Source organism: Nyctereutes procyonoides, unplaced genomic scaffold (assembly GCF_905146905.1).
Source record: "Nyctereutes procyonoides isolate TBG_1078 unplaced genomic scaffold, NYPRO_anot_genome, whole genome shotgun sequence".
NCBI classification, from domain to species: domain Eukaryota; kingdom Metazoa; phylum Chordata; class Mammalia; order Carnivora; family Canidae; genus Nyctereutes; species Nyctereutes procyonoides.
In genome coordinates, this window is record NW_026575125.1 from 118,438,251 (window position 1) to 118,450,987 (window position 12,737).

Below are 12,737 nucleotides of genomic sequence, written 5' to 3' on the forward strand. Positions count from 1 at the left end.
TGGGTCTTCCACCCAGTGGTCTCAGTGTGCATCCCACCTTAAAGGAGTCTTCCTCTCTGATTAATAGAAATTTCTTTGTCTGATATATGAGTTTACTTATTCTGGGCCAATGTTGATTGACAGCTGATCCTGGGTGATGAGGGACCTTGCAGGAGTTTAAGTGCCTTGGGACCCTGTCCCCTTGCCCTCTCTCCTTTTTTTTTTTAAGGAGGAGGAGGAGGAGCTTTTATGTCTCATTTGTGTATGTCCTTCCCATCCTAGGCACTTGATGGAAGCTGCACCCATCGCGAGACAGCCTGCCCTTGGGCACTGGGCCCACCGACCGCACAGGACAATCCGCCCTTGGCCTGACTCTAAGGGTAGCTCTTATTGGAATGAGATAAGCTGGCATTGCTTCACTACTTTTCTGAGAATTTAGAAGATCCATGGTTAATCATGTGGAGGGTGTTTTCCAGCCTTTTTGGTTTGCCTGCTTCATCCTGATAAAGCCAATGTAGGCTTGAATTTCCTAAGTCATAAGGGAGCCAAATAACACTTTCCCATTTTGTTGTTTCTCAGTAAGGTTTCTTCAACCCTAAGGAAGTCTGCTGTTTGTGTTGAAGTCGTTTTTAATCCTTAACACAATGCTAATTTCAAGCAGCATAATATCCCAAATGACTGAATGCAGGCATCAAAAATGTCGCCCTCTCTCCTGTAGCAGAAATAAGCTGCGGTCACCCACACAGCGTAAGCACCCTGGACCCACTGCCCCACCAGCCACCACCTGGTTCTTCGGCTTCCCCACCGGGCAGTTCCACACTGTGGTCTCCAGTTGGTGGGGATAACATCCTCGGAGCAAAGTCCCTTTTGCCCCCACTGTTCTCCAGCATTGAGAACTGACGCAGAGAAATCTGATTCTGTCCCCAGAGCAGCCACATGGCTTCACCCTCTGCACTCCCCACCCGCCCCCAGTTTCAACACCAGGACCCCTAAGCTTGGGCCTGTCTGAGGCCTGGATATGGGCCATGCCCTTACCTGCTACTGTCTGTGCTTGCCCCCAGCCTTCAGCTCTCAGCCTTCAGCTCACCCCTTCCGAGAGCGCCCCTCCAGCTATTGTAAATCCCCCCAAAGTGCGTCTTGCTATTCTCGTCTTTCTCTTTTCCTGGAGAGTGAGTCTGTTTATGGGTGGAGTGCTGTGTGTGTGTGTGTGTGTGTGTGTGCTACAGTTTTCCTGTGAGCAACCCGGCACTCAGAGGAAAAGGGGTAGCGGCAGTGGAGCTTCTATGGGTGGCTGGAAAGTCAGGGTGGGGTGCCGCCTGCATGGCAAGAAGGAAGCAAAAAAGAGGAAGAAAGACTCCCTGTCTGGTGGCCCACCGCCCAGGTGACGAGCCAGGACAGAAGCTCGGTTTGGGAAAGTGTCAGTGGGTTGGACTGGGTCCCCCATAAGGATGTGGCGAAGTCCTGTCCCCCAGTTGCTGGGAATGGGACCTGACTTGGATGAGGTCGTGTGGAGTTGGGTGCGCCTCATCTCACACTGAGCTTTTCCAACCCCCATAGCTTGTCTGCACCCCTGCGATGGCGGCCATCCTCTTGAAGGCCAGACCCAAGGTGAGTGGGGCTCCCTGATTGTCTCCATCTGCCGCCTCCACGTGTCCCCCCACCTTGCAGCTCCTGCAACTCCCAGTCCCCCCTTAAATGCTGGGTTCTCGGGTCCCCCCACCCCATGTTTAATTGCTGCCCTCTTATCCTGGGACTCATGGGGGCGAATTCCCCTCAGCCACAGTAATGGCTCGTTTTAGGTGCTGGTATCATTTGAAGACGTGTCTGTGTACTTCACCAAGACAGAATGGAAGCTTCTGGACCTCCGACAAAGGATCCTATACAAGAGAGTGATGCTGGAGAACTATGGCCATTTAGAGTCACTGGGTAAGGATGTGACACACGTGTCCGGTCCCACTACTCTGTCTCCAAACTCAGTTTATTTTTAAGTTGCTTTGTTGGTGACTGTGGGCCCAAGAATAAATGCATTTTCGCATGGGAGCAGTAATCTGCTGCAGCCCAGCTTTTGGCTTCTGTGTCTGTAGAATGGTTTGCCGCTAGATGCTTTTGACTTGTAAGTGGTAAATGCGCGGGGTGGGGGTGGGGGGATCAAACTTACTTTGCATATGAGCTCAGGGGTCACATGCACCTCTTCTATGCAAAAGATGGGTGCACATTATCCTTGAATATTTATATCCACTGTTGTAGACTTAACTCATTCTTCTCAAGGTTGACTCGCACATTCATTTCACGTTATAGAGCGGAGCTGCTCCTTTTCCTTGTATGGAGGCTAAGACCGGCACTTGGTGTTGAGCCTGGAGAAATCCAGAAAGGAGCTAGGCACGCTCCCCTGCTGCATCTCTTCCCTACAGATCTCATCTCTGTAATCTCACCACACAGAGGGAGGCTAGTTTCTTCCCCTTGGTTCTTTCTGACCCTCACTGCACAGATCCAGGGGTCAAGGGGAGTTCTGGAATCGTCGGTTGAGTTTGGCCTAAGGAACTGAGACATCTGTTCCGTTGAATGGTGGAAACGAGGCTTTTGGGGCACAGGCGTTCCTCAGCTCTGTCTGCTTCCTAATACTTGCTGGGGCCTTGCCCCCTCTGGGTCCCTGCTCCAGCCCCTTGTCCCTTGGGATCATCACTCACATTCCCCATTTCCCACGAGCCTCCGGTCCTCTCTGCAGACAACATGGTAACATCATTATCCTCCTGGCCCCCCTCACCGCCACCATGCCTGCCTGGCCCGTGTACATTCATAGTCCTTTCCTTCCTTACAGAGGCTCTGTCCTTACTCTGGACCTTCCCAGTGGCCCTCTCTAGAAAGTTCTTTGTTCTCTGTTCCTGAAGATACTAAGGCTGGGCTGGGTTCCAGAGCGACTGATCTGCTTCATTTCCATGGACAGGCTTTTTGTCCTCCAAGCCTCACCTGGTCTCCTGGCTGGAACAAGGAGAGGGGCCCTGGGGAGCAGACATGTGTGGAACACCGGCCGCCGCAGGGATGCAGACAGGTGAGTGTGGGGCCCTGGGCCGCCTCGCCCGCGCCACTCACAAACAGCAGCAGTCAGAGGAGGGTAGTGCCACCACTTTGGGTGAGCAATTCGCTTTTGTGGCAGACCTAAACGTCACAGGGAGTTCCCGCTGAGGCTCCAGATGAAGGAAGCACCTCCTGCGGGGTCACTGCAGTTCTGCTGCTTCCAGCTCATTCCCACGTTCTCCCGCCTTCCTGTCCTGTGTGCGGGCAATCACCTTGCGCCTTCCGCGCGTCCTCCTCTCTGGATTCATCCCTCCTGGGCTCTGGTGTGGGAGGAAGAAGGGAGAACGAGCCCTAAATCAAGCTCCAGGGAGCGAGTGACACTAGTGGGTATTCTCTGTCTTTCTAGACGACAGGATCAAGACCAGGACGTCGATTTCGAAGCCGAGACATTGCTTAGAGGAACTCCCAAGGACCGACCTTCCAGCCGGTAATAACAAGAGCCAGGGAGCCGGGCCACCGGGGGACACGCCGGGGCACAGAGGGAAAGCTGCTTATTCTCCAGAGGCAGGCCGCAGCGGGGGTGACCGCCCCGGGGACGAAGGCCAGAGCGGCTGCCCGGGCGAGGGAGGAGAGGCGAGGCAGGGCAGTGGCCGGGGGGCCGGGCCGGGCCCGGTCCTCGGGCCGCGCTGCTCGGCCGCCGCAGAGAGGCGCTACCTGTGTCAGCAGTGCGGCAGGTCGTTCACGCGCAGCTCCAACCTCATCAAGCACCGGGTGGTGCACAGCGGCGAGAAGCCGTACGCGTGCCCCGAGTGCGGGAAGCTCTTCGGGCGCAGCTTCGCGCTCCTGGAGCACCGGCGCATCCACAGCGGCGAGAAGCCGTACGCGTGCCCCGAGTGCGGGAAGACGTTCACGCGCAGCTCGAACCTCATCAAGCACCAGGTCATCCACAGCGGCGAGAAGCCGTTCGCGTGCCCCGAGTGCGGGAAGCCCTTCCGGCGCCGCTTCGCGCTCCTGGAGCACCGGCGTGTGCACAGCGGCGAGCGGCCGTACGCGTGCCCCGAGTGCGGCAAGGCCTTCGGCCGGAGCTCCAACCTCATCGAGCACCAGCGCACCCACGGCGGGGCCAAGCCCTACGCGTGCGGCCAGTGCCTGAAGGCCTTCAAGGGCGTCTCCCAGCTCATCCACCACCAGCGCGTGCACAGCGGGGAGAAGCCGTTCGCGTGCAAGGAGTGCGGGAAGGCCTTCCGGGGCTGCTCGGGGCTCAGTCAGCACCAGCGCGTGCACAGCGGCGAGAAGCCCTATGAGTGCAGCGAGTGCGGCCGGACGTTCGGCCGCCGGGCCAACCTCTTCAAGCACCAGGCCACTCACCGCCAGGAGAGGCCCCACGGGCGCCGAGACTGTGGGCGGGCGTTCCCGAGCGGCTTCGTGCTCCTGGAGCACCGGCGGGAGCACCGGCTGGCGCACGGCGGCGAGGGTGGCCCCGGCGCCCAGCGGCCCGGACACCAGCGCGTCCCGGAGGGCAAGGAGCCCTGTGCAGGCGGCCAGGGCGCCACGGGCGGCGAGTGTGGCAAAGCCTTCGAGGGCAGATCGTGGCCGGGCCGTCCTCAGAAGACCCGTGGTGCAGGGAAGCCCTCGGAGAAGAGTGGCGGCAAAAAGGCGCTGGCGTCCTTGGCCCTCCGAAGAGCCCCGTCCGAGCGGCACCCCACGGCTCGGAGACTCCAGGGAGACCCGGGATGTGCGGCCGCTCCCAGCGCGGTGTGACGGCGCCGGTCCGGGACAGGCCTGGGATTAGGACACGGGGCCCCTCCGGCTCCCCTCCCTGTGCTCAGTGACGATGCGGCGTGCACCGGCGTGCACCAGCGTGCCGGCACACGTGCAGAGCGGACATCTGGGCAGATGCACGCAGCTACGCATGCAAGTGTGAGGACAGCCGGCCGTGGGCTCGGGTGCCTGGGGCTCCGGGGGAGCAGTCTGTCTCCTCCTGTGGGACCGTTCGCCTCACACCAAGACTTGTTAGTGTTTCCAGGTAGAAGCACTGAAAGCACTTTAATCCTCTAGGAGCCTGTAAATGGAGGGGACTGGAGAGACTTCTAGAACCAGGCCGTGGCCGGACTGGGACATCACCTCAAAGTCATCACGAAAGGGTCTGAGGTTGGACTCGGGCCAGTACACTCATGGACTGCTCGTGCCCAGTTGTCAGGCCGCAGGAGGTGACGCCTCCCCTCTGAGCCTGTTGCCCCGTGGGCAGAAACAGGACAGCATCTGTCCCTGTGCCTGAAAGCCACTGCCTCCCATGGGTGCCCCCGGCTGCCTCTAGAGGCCAAGCAGCACCCAGGTCCCCTCTTCTCGGAGCCCTGGGCCAGGGCGGGGGGACGGGGGACCCTCCGGCCTCTCCCGTCAGTGTGGGCTCCCGGTAAGACAGGGCACCAGCTGCGCTGCCCCCCTGCCCCCCAGGCTCACCCTCCTCACTGCCTTCTGCCCCCCCAGACCCCACCAGCAATGACCACCCCGGCCTCCCTGCCCCTCCTCCCACCCTCAGTGCCTGAAGCTTCACACTTAGCTGCTCCCCCTCAAGCAGCCCCCCCCCCCGTGGCTGCTGCCGATCGTCGGATCGGAAAAGAAACAGGATGGGTTCGGATTTTGCGCAGAGCGGGCCCCGTAACGGCTCTCTCGTTCGATCTGCCTTTCGCAGGACATTTTTATAATATTGCAGGTTCGGCTGCTTTGGATATTTTTGCATTCAGGAGTAACGTAAGTTAAAGATGGAGATTTTTGCCATATGAGAGTGTTGGTGACTCACTCCTTAAATAAGAATCACCCCACCCCGCGCCCCCCGCACCCTGTGAGGTGCACTCGGGCAGGAGAAGCAGATCCCTGATGAGACAGGGCACACCCTTCTAAATGGCATTGACCTCAGGCTCCCGCGGGCTGCGGCGGACAGGCTCCCCCTGTTCCGTCCACACTGCCTACCCCCCCCCAGCTGGGCCCAGGCATTCTGCCCCCGGGGATTCTCAGCCCAGCGTCCTGATCGGCTTGCCACCTCCTTCCAGCCGTCCTCACCGCCGGGATCTCTGGCCGGTGAGCGTGTGCTGGCAGCCCCCGCGCTGGGCCTCCAAGGAGCGTGCACCTTCCCTGCCACCAGGGGCGGCTGGCCGCGACATCAGGACCCCGTGGGAAGACCCGGAAGCAGAGTTCCTGCCAAGCACGCTTCTTGGAGCTCCAGTCACTAGGACGGCTCCAGAAGTGAGAGATACCGATAGAAACAAAGACCTTGACGTAGAAGTTTGACATAGCTCTGTTCAAATGAGTTTCAGGCATTTACAACTTTTGGAAAGTTCTAGCCTTCTTATAACTTGCTTTTCTCTCATGTTCCCTTTCACTGGATTTGCATCCCCTTGTCCTTTGATTGTCTTCTGCTCTTTGCATCACGTTTGTCCTTGTTGGCGCATCATAAACTTGGCGTGGCTGTGGCCCCCTTAGCACCTTACCTCCAGCTCTGTCTGAGGGGCTCAGACGGACCTGCAACGGGGGGTTTTCCAGTGGAAAAAGGAGTATCAGGAAGTGTCTTGGAAGCCCACGCGTGGGTCACCGGGAAGTCTGTGTTTTCCTGACGCACAATCTTCGTCAGGGCTGGCGAACCCGTCCCTGTGCAGAGCAAGGGACAGTGGCAGGAGGCCATGCACTGGGACTCCGGCCTCATCTGGGTCACCTGTGGCCTGACCCGGACTGGGGCAACACGTGCCACGTGAGGGGAACCAGAAAGAAACCAGATCTGTTGGCTCTGATGTCCATTTCCATCGCTCTGGTAAGTGACCCTTGTCACTCCTGCAGGCCAGTCTAGTGTCAGCCCACTGGTTCTCCTGGACAAGCCACCTTGACTATTAACGTGAGCTCTTTTTTTCATGGGACTCACATCCACAGATGACTAGTACAGGGTGGGGGGCAATGGACAGGTGTTCTCAGCAGAAAATGGATCTGCCAAGAGAGATGCTGGCCACGCGTGCCCTGGCTTTGGAGCGCCCTGATAAGGCCCCACGGTCCCCAAACACTTACCCGGATAGGCGACATTTATAATAGCACAGCAATGCATCTTTTTTGTCAGTTGTCCGTATAATCTTGCTTGTCTTCCTGAGATTTGCAGTGCAGGGCAGTCAGGAGTACCATTTCCCCCCTGTCTGGTGAGCAGGTTTGCAGGGTGAGCTGGGCAGGGATGGCTGGAATCCAAGTCAGAGTGGGCCTGGGGGGCGGGGGGTGGACATCTGTGTTTTTCCTTCGAAAGTGCTTGGAAAATGGGCTCCCACCCCTGGCTGTGTGGGGACAGCAGTGATGGCCCACACTCGCTTTCTGGGGAACCTCGGAATGTACTGGAAGCACCTTTCCCAAGAACCTTCCTGGACACCAGCGCCCCTGCACTTCTGGAGGGCCGCCCGCTTCACACTTGGCCCCGGGAGACGCTGCGTCCGCGCGCAGCCTGAGCCTCTGCACCACTTGCCCTCTGAAGCTTTGGAGAGCTGTGAACTTTTCAAGAGCTGTGGAAAGGCCGTGGCAGGGGGCGCCTGGGGGGCTCCGCCGGTGAAGCGTGTGCCTTCGGCTCAGGGTCCTGGGATGGGGCCCCGCGTCGGGTCCCCTGCTCAGCGGGGCGTCTGCTTCTCCCTCTGCTTCCCCGCTCGTGCGCTCTCTGTCCCTCTTGCTCTATAATTAATAAAGATCTTTAAAAAACAAATAAAAATTAATAAAGAAAGGCCGTGGCGGTACCTCCGTGTAACCAGTAAATTGTCCTGACTGAATTCATTTACTTTGGGAGCGATCGAAGGAGGGTGTGGGAGTGCTGGCCCTGAAAGGAGCCGCCTCGTGGTTTAGGGTCACCAGATAGCAGTTGGGTTAAAGGCACCGGTGTGCAATTGCCGGGGCCAAGCCAGGGGGCGATGTTCGGGGTGAAGGTAGAGCAGAAACCCTGGAGGATGAGACTCCTCGGACGCAGGGCGGCCATCCGAGGCCAGGGGACACGGGGACGTGGAAGCCAGGAAGGGCAGAGCGGCACAGCAGTGCCCTGAGAAACACTGCCGTGCCTTGGCTCCAGTGGCTTCTGTGTGTTCCGGGTGCGTGGCGGCACCCCCGCCCTCGGGTGGGTGCCCTGTCCGGCCCCGGGGGGCTGTGTGCGGAAGGCGGCTCCACCTTCCCCCTTCTGTGGTTTGCTTCGTGGCCTCCCTGCGTGGAGGGGCTCCAGCGTGGACGCCTGTCCGCCTGTGGGCCCAGAGGCCCCTTCTCCTGGTCTTGCCAGCTGTCCCCCTCCTCGCCCGGCCACATCCAGGGCCCTTGGTCCTCTCCTCTGTCCCCTATCGGTATGATCGTTGAGTCACCGGATCCCGTCCGCTCTGGATCCTGGTTGCCCCAGCTGTCCTGCCCGCGCGCGCGGCCACGTCTGAGTGCAAGCAAGGGTGGGCCACCCAGTGCTCACCCAGCTCACGGCAGCACCCACGCTGGGGGCTCTACACCTTGCAAGCATGGGCTGTGTCTAGAACCTCGCTCAGAGAGCCTGCAAGACTCGCTGTGTTTTGCGCAGCGGGCAGGTGCTCTGAACAAACACATAGGCCGACGCCGTGTTCGTGGGACTCGGATTCGCCCCCAAGGGAGGGAAAAGCAGGCCTGGGAAGGGGGCGCTCAGGCTCCCATTGCCGTTGTTGCCCAACACCCTTAGCTTCTAAATGTCTGTGGAACGGTTTGCTCTCACCCCCCGGGGTTGGTTCTGCTTGGCCATTAGGGCAGCACGGGTGCCGGGTGCATGTCTCGTTAGGTGGCAGAGGTGACAAGCGGTGTCCTGAGGCCAGAGCAGGAGGAAGTATCAGGGGAGCTCTTGCAACACCAAGTAGGGGTCAAGCGACTTCAGGCAGGATGGAGGGAAGGAAGGGGGAGCACAGGGTGTGGGCAGGAGCCTGGGAGAGCAGAGGATTTTCTGGAGGACGGTTGTGGGGTACACGGCCATGGGAAGCCGAGAGCAGGAAAGCCTGGGAGGCCAGATGAAGTGTGGATGTGGCTCCCGATGAGGGACAATTTCTTGTGAACATGAAAGGATCATTCTAAGATTGAGGTGGGGGGGAGTTGACGTGAATTCTGGCTGCTAGAGCGTGCTGGGGCCCTCCAGGATGTGAGGTCACGGCTGCTTCATCCTTACATAGCGGTGTCACTGGCACAACAGGAAACTGTGCGTGTTTAAGGTGCACGATTAAATGAGCCTTCACACGTATACACCCACGAAGCCATCAACACAGTGAAGACGGTGAACATGGACACTCAGCACCCCCAAAACTTCCCGGGCCTCTCTCCAGCCCTCCCTCCTTCCTGCCCCTCCCTGCTTCCCAGGCCCACGACCCCTGCTCTGTGCCTGTCCCTAGACATGAGCTTGCAATTTCTAGAATGATTTCGAGGTGCATCCAGGTTGGCGTGTGTCCACTACCAATCTTTCACTTTCTGTCGCTGAGCACTTGTATGGCTGGACCACAGGACCTGTCGAATACTTGTGGATGCCCACTTGGGTTGTTGCCGGTTTGGGGCCATGACAGACAAAGCCGCTACGAACACGCGTGTACAGGTGTTTGCGTGGACGTGTGTTCGTTTATCCCAGGCATATAGTGAGGAGTGGAAGTGCTGGGTCCTCCGGGAGCTCTATGGCCACTCGGGACAAAGTCTTGCGTCCCTAGCAGCAGTGTTTGCAGGTTCTGGTTTCTCCGCGTGTCCATCCTCTTTATTCTAGTCACCCTGGTCGGTATGAAATGGCATCGGGTGGTGGTTCCGTTTGCATTTCCCCGCTGACTAATGACGGTGACCATCTTTTCGCGTCCTGGGCCACTCATACATCTTCCTCGGCCAAGTGTCTGTTCAAATCTTTCACCAAATCATGATTGATTCGTTTGTCTTTTCATGCAGTTGTAAAGTTCTAGATACGAGTCCTTTGTCCCACATGTTTTGCAAACATTTTCTTCCAGACTGAGGCTTCCCTTTCTATGTTTGTAACAGCGTTTTTTATTTTTTTTTTAGATTTTATTTATTTATTCATGAGAGACACAGTGAGAAAGAGAGAGGCAGAGACCCAGGCAGAGGCAGAAGCAGGCTCTAGGCAGGGAGCCCGACGTGGGAGTCGATCCGGGGACTCCAGGATCACATCCTAGGCCGAGGGCGGCGCTAAACCGCTGAGCACCAAGGGATCCCTTTTTTTTTTTAAAAAAAAAAAACATTTTCTTTTTTTTTAATTTATTTATGATAGTCACACACACAGAGAGAGAGAGAGAGAGGCAGAGACACAGGCAGAGGGAGAAGCAGGCTCCCTCCACCGGGAGCCCGATGTGGGATTCGATCCAGGGTCTCCCAGATTGCGCCCTGGGCCAAAGGCAGGTGACAAACCGCTGCGCCACCCAGCCAGGGATCCCTTTAACAGCGTTTTTTAAAGAATACGCATTTGTTTTATTTCAAAGAAGCCCAGTGTATGGATTTTTTTCATTTTATGGTTTGCACATTTGTACCACAGTTAAGACGTCTTTGCAAAACTCAGGCCACTACGATGGGATCCTGTTTCCTTGTCGAAGTTGCAGGGCTTTCGCTCTCACGTTTACATCTATGACCCATTTGGAGTGAAGGTCTGCGTGTGGTGTGAGGTGATGTAACAGTTTAATTTTCTCCTATCTGGGTATCCACTTTCTCCAGCTCTGTCTGTGGAAAAGATGATCTTTTCCCCAACTGAACCGCCTTGATATCTTGGTGGAAAAGCAACTGGCTGTGCGGAAGTCTGCCTCCGCACGCTTTAGGGCGCTCCGTCATCGGGCTTGTCTATCTTTCTGCCACTGTGGTACTCCTCATTACTGTGACTTTATAAGAAGTCTCCAAAACCGGGTAACGTGAATCCTCTGATGTGGTTCTTTTTCAAATCTGTTTTGTCTATGCTCGGTTTGTCTCATTTCTGTAGGAGTTTTAGAGTACGGTGTCAATTTATATGAAAAAAGAAGCCTGCTGGGGTTTCGGGTGGGATTGCATCGGATCCATACATCATTTGCGGGAGGACTGACATCTAAACAAGATCGAGCCCTCCAGTGTGTGGACATCACATAGCTCTTCATTCGAGGGCCTTCCTACTTCCTCTCAGCAACGGCTTGTGACTTCAACGTCCTAGTCTTACACACGTGTCAGCATTGGTTGATTCCGGGGTTGCTGTTCCAACCATCCCTAGTGACCCTGCACTCGCGTGCACTCACTCATTCATCCCACAGACATACAGTAACATCTAAGCGGGTGCTGGGAGGAGAGGATGACTCTCTGCCTCCCTTCCGAGTCAGGAGCATGCATTTGTTCCTATGATGCCTTTGGGTAGCGCAGCCTGTATTCGATAACGGCCTTGACCAAAGTAATCTTTGGTCTTTTGTAATATATTTTAAAGATCATATAAATCCTATTTAAAAATTCCTTGCTTAATATATAACGTGCTTTCTTCCATATTCTGGCTACTTTGGTGGGAACAAGGTGAAAGGAGGTGGACAGAGAATGAGCCAGGCAGGCAGAGAAAGGGTCGGGAGAGAAAGATAAGGGGCAAGGAAAGTAGCACACACCTCGGTGATCTCCTCAGACGAGGGGATGGGGTGTAGAAACACACACAGGTTATCAGGAAAGTAGCCACGAGTACAGGTGACTTTTGAACAACATGGATTTGAACCGCATGCATCCACCTATGTGCAGATTTTTTCCGTGTTACGTATAGTACAATACCGTAAGTGTGCTTTCCTTATGATTTTCTTAAGAACATTCTCTTTTCTGTAGCTGATGTAGCGTGAGAATGAAGCACATAATACCTACAACATCCAAAATAGGTGTGACTAGGGTTTTTTGTTATTCATGAGGCTTCCAGGTAATGGCCAGCTATTAGTAAAGGTTTGGGAGATTCAAAGTGACACGTAGAGTTTCGGCTCTGCAGGGGATTAGCACCTCTAACTCCCATGTTGTTCAAGGGTCAACAGAACAGAAAACCTGACTGTGGTGATGAAATAGAGATTTGATTTTCTTATGTGAGGAATCTAGGGGTGGCTTGCCGGCATCGGTTCCACAGCAGAGCCCTGGCAAGGCACAGTATGTAATTAGTGTAGCTTTGCCTCATGATCACAAAATGGCCACTGAAGCTCCTGCCATCACATATGCTTTCAAGGACAGAAAAGGGAAAGGACTAGGACAACCGCATCTGTCCCCTTTTATCAAGAAAACAGCAATTTCTCCCGAAACTTGCCCAGGAGATTTCCATGTAAGTCTCAGCCAGAACTGAATCACATGGCCACCCTTAGCTGGAAGAGAGGCTGGGGAAACCTGGGGACAGGATTGTCCTGAGAGGACCTGTCGCCTGAGGCTGAGCCCAATGATGCTCTGAACAGAACGGGGGTCTCGTCCCCAAAGAGGGCTACAGTGGATATTGGTGATGTGACGGATTGAATGATGTCCTCCCAAAAGATATGTCGAGGTCCTAACCCCCGGTGACTTCAGAATGTGACCTTATTTACAAATAGGGTCTTTGCAGATAGAACTAGGAAAGATGAGGTCAGCCTGGGGTAGGGTGCGAGTCTGTCGCCTCCTGGCAGAGTGCCAGCGTGTGCGGAGGGGGCTCGGGCCTGGCGCTAACTTCCCTCTGACTGTTGCCCAAACTACAGGTTCCCGGCTGGTCTTGTCATTTCCCCAACCTTTCCCCTTTGGGGCTGATTCCTTGCAGTTCTGTC

The 12,737-nt window shown here is 56.2% G+C and overlaps 1 protein-coding gene across 1 annotated transcript; it reads left to right on the top strand.

Moving 5' to 3' along the window:
- The first annotated feature begins 300 nt into the window (after positions 1-300).
- On the top strand, positions 301-4,755 carry ZFP92 (ZFP92 zinc finger protein). Its single transcript, XM_055338150.1, has 5 exons — positions 301-359; positions 1,537-1,587; positions 1,779-1,905; positions 2,924-3,028; positions 3,401-4,755. The coding sequence occupies exons 2-5, from the start codon at positions 1,555-1,557 to the stop codon at positions 4,753-4,755; spliced, it is 1,620 nt and encodes a 539-aa protein (XP_055194125.1). The 5' UTR covers positions 301-359; positions 1,537-1,554.
- The last annotated feature ends 7,982 nt before the right edge of the window (positions 4,756-12,737 follow it).

What these genes read in the sequence shown, in the direction of transcription:
- ZFP92 (XM_055338150.1), top strand. Translation starts at nt 1,555, where the DNA reads ATGGCGGCCATCCTCTTGAAGGCCAGACCCAAG. An exon ending in TCTTGAAGGCCAGACCCAAG is followed by an intron (nt 1,588 to 1,778) that starts GTGAGTGGGGCT and finishes GGCTCGTTTTAG; the next exon opens with GTGCTGGTATCATTTGAAGA. An exon ending in CGCCGCAGGGATGCAGACAG is followed by an intron (nt 3,029 to 3,400) that starts GTGAGTGTGGGG and finishes CTGTCTTTCTAG; the next exon opens with ACGACAGGATCAAGACCAGG.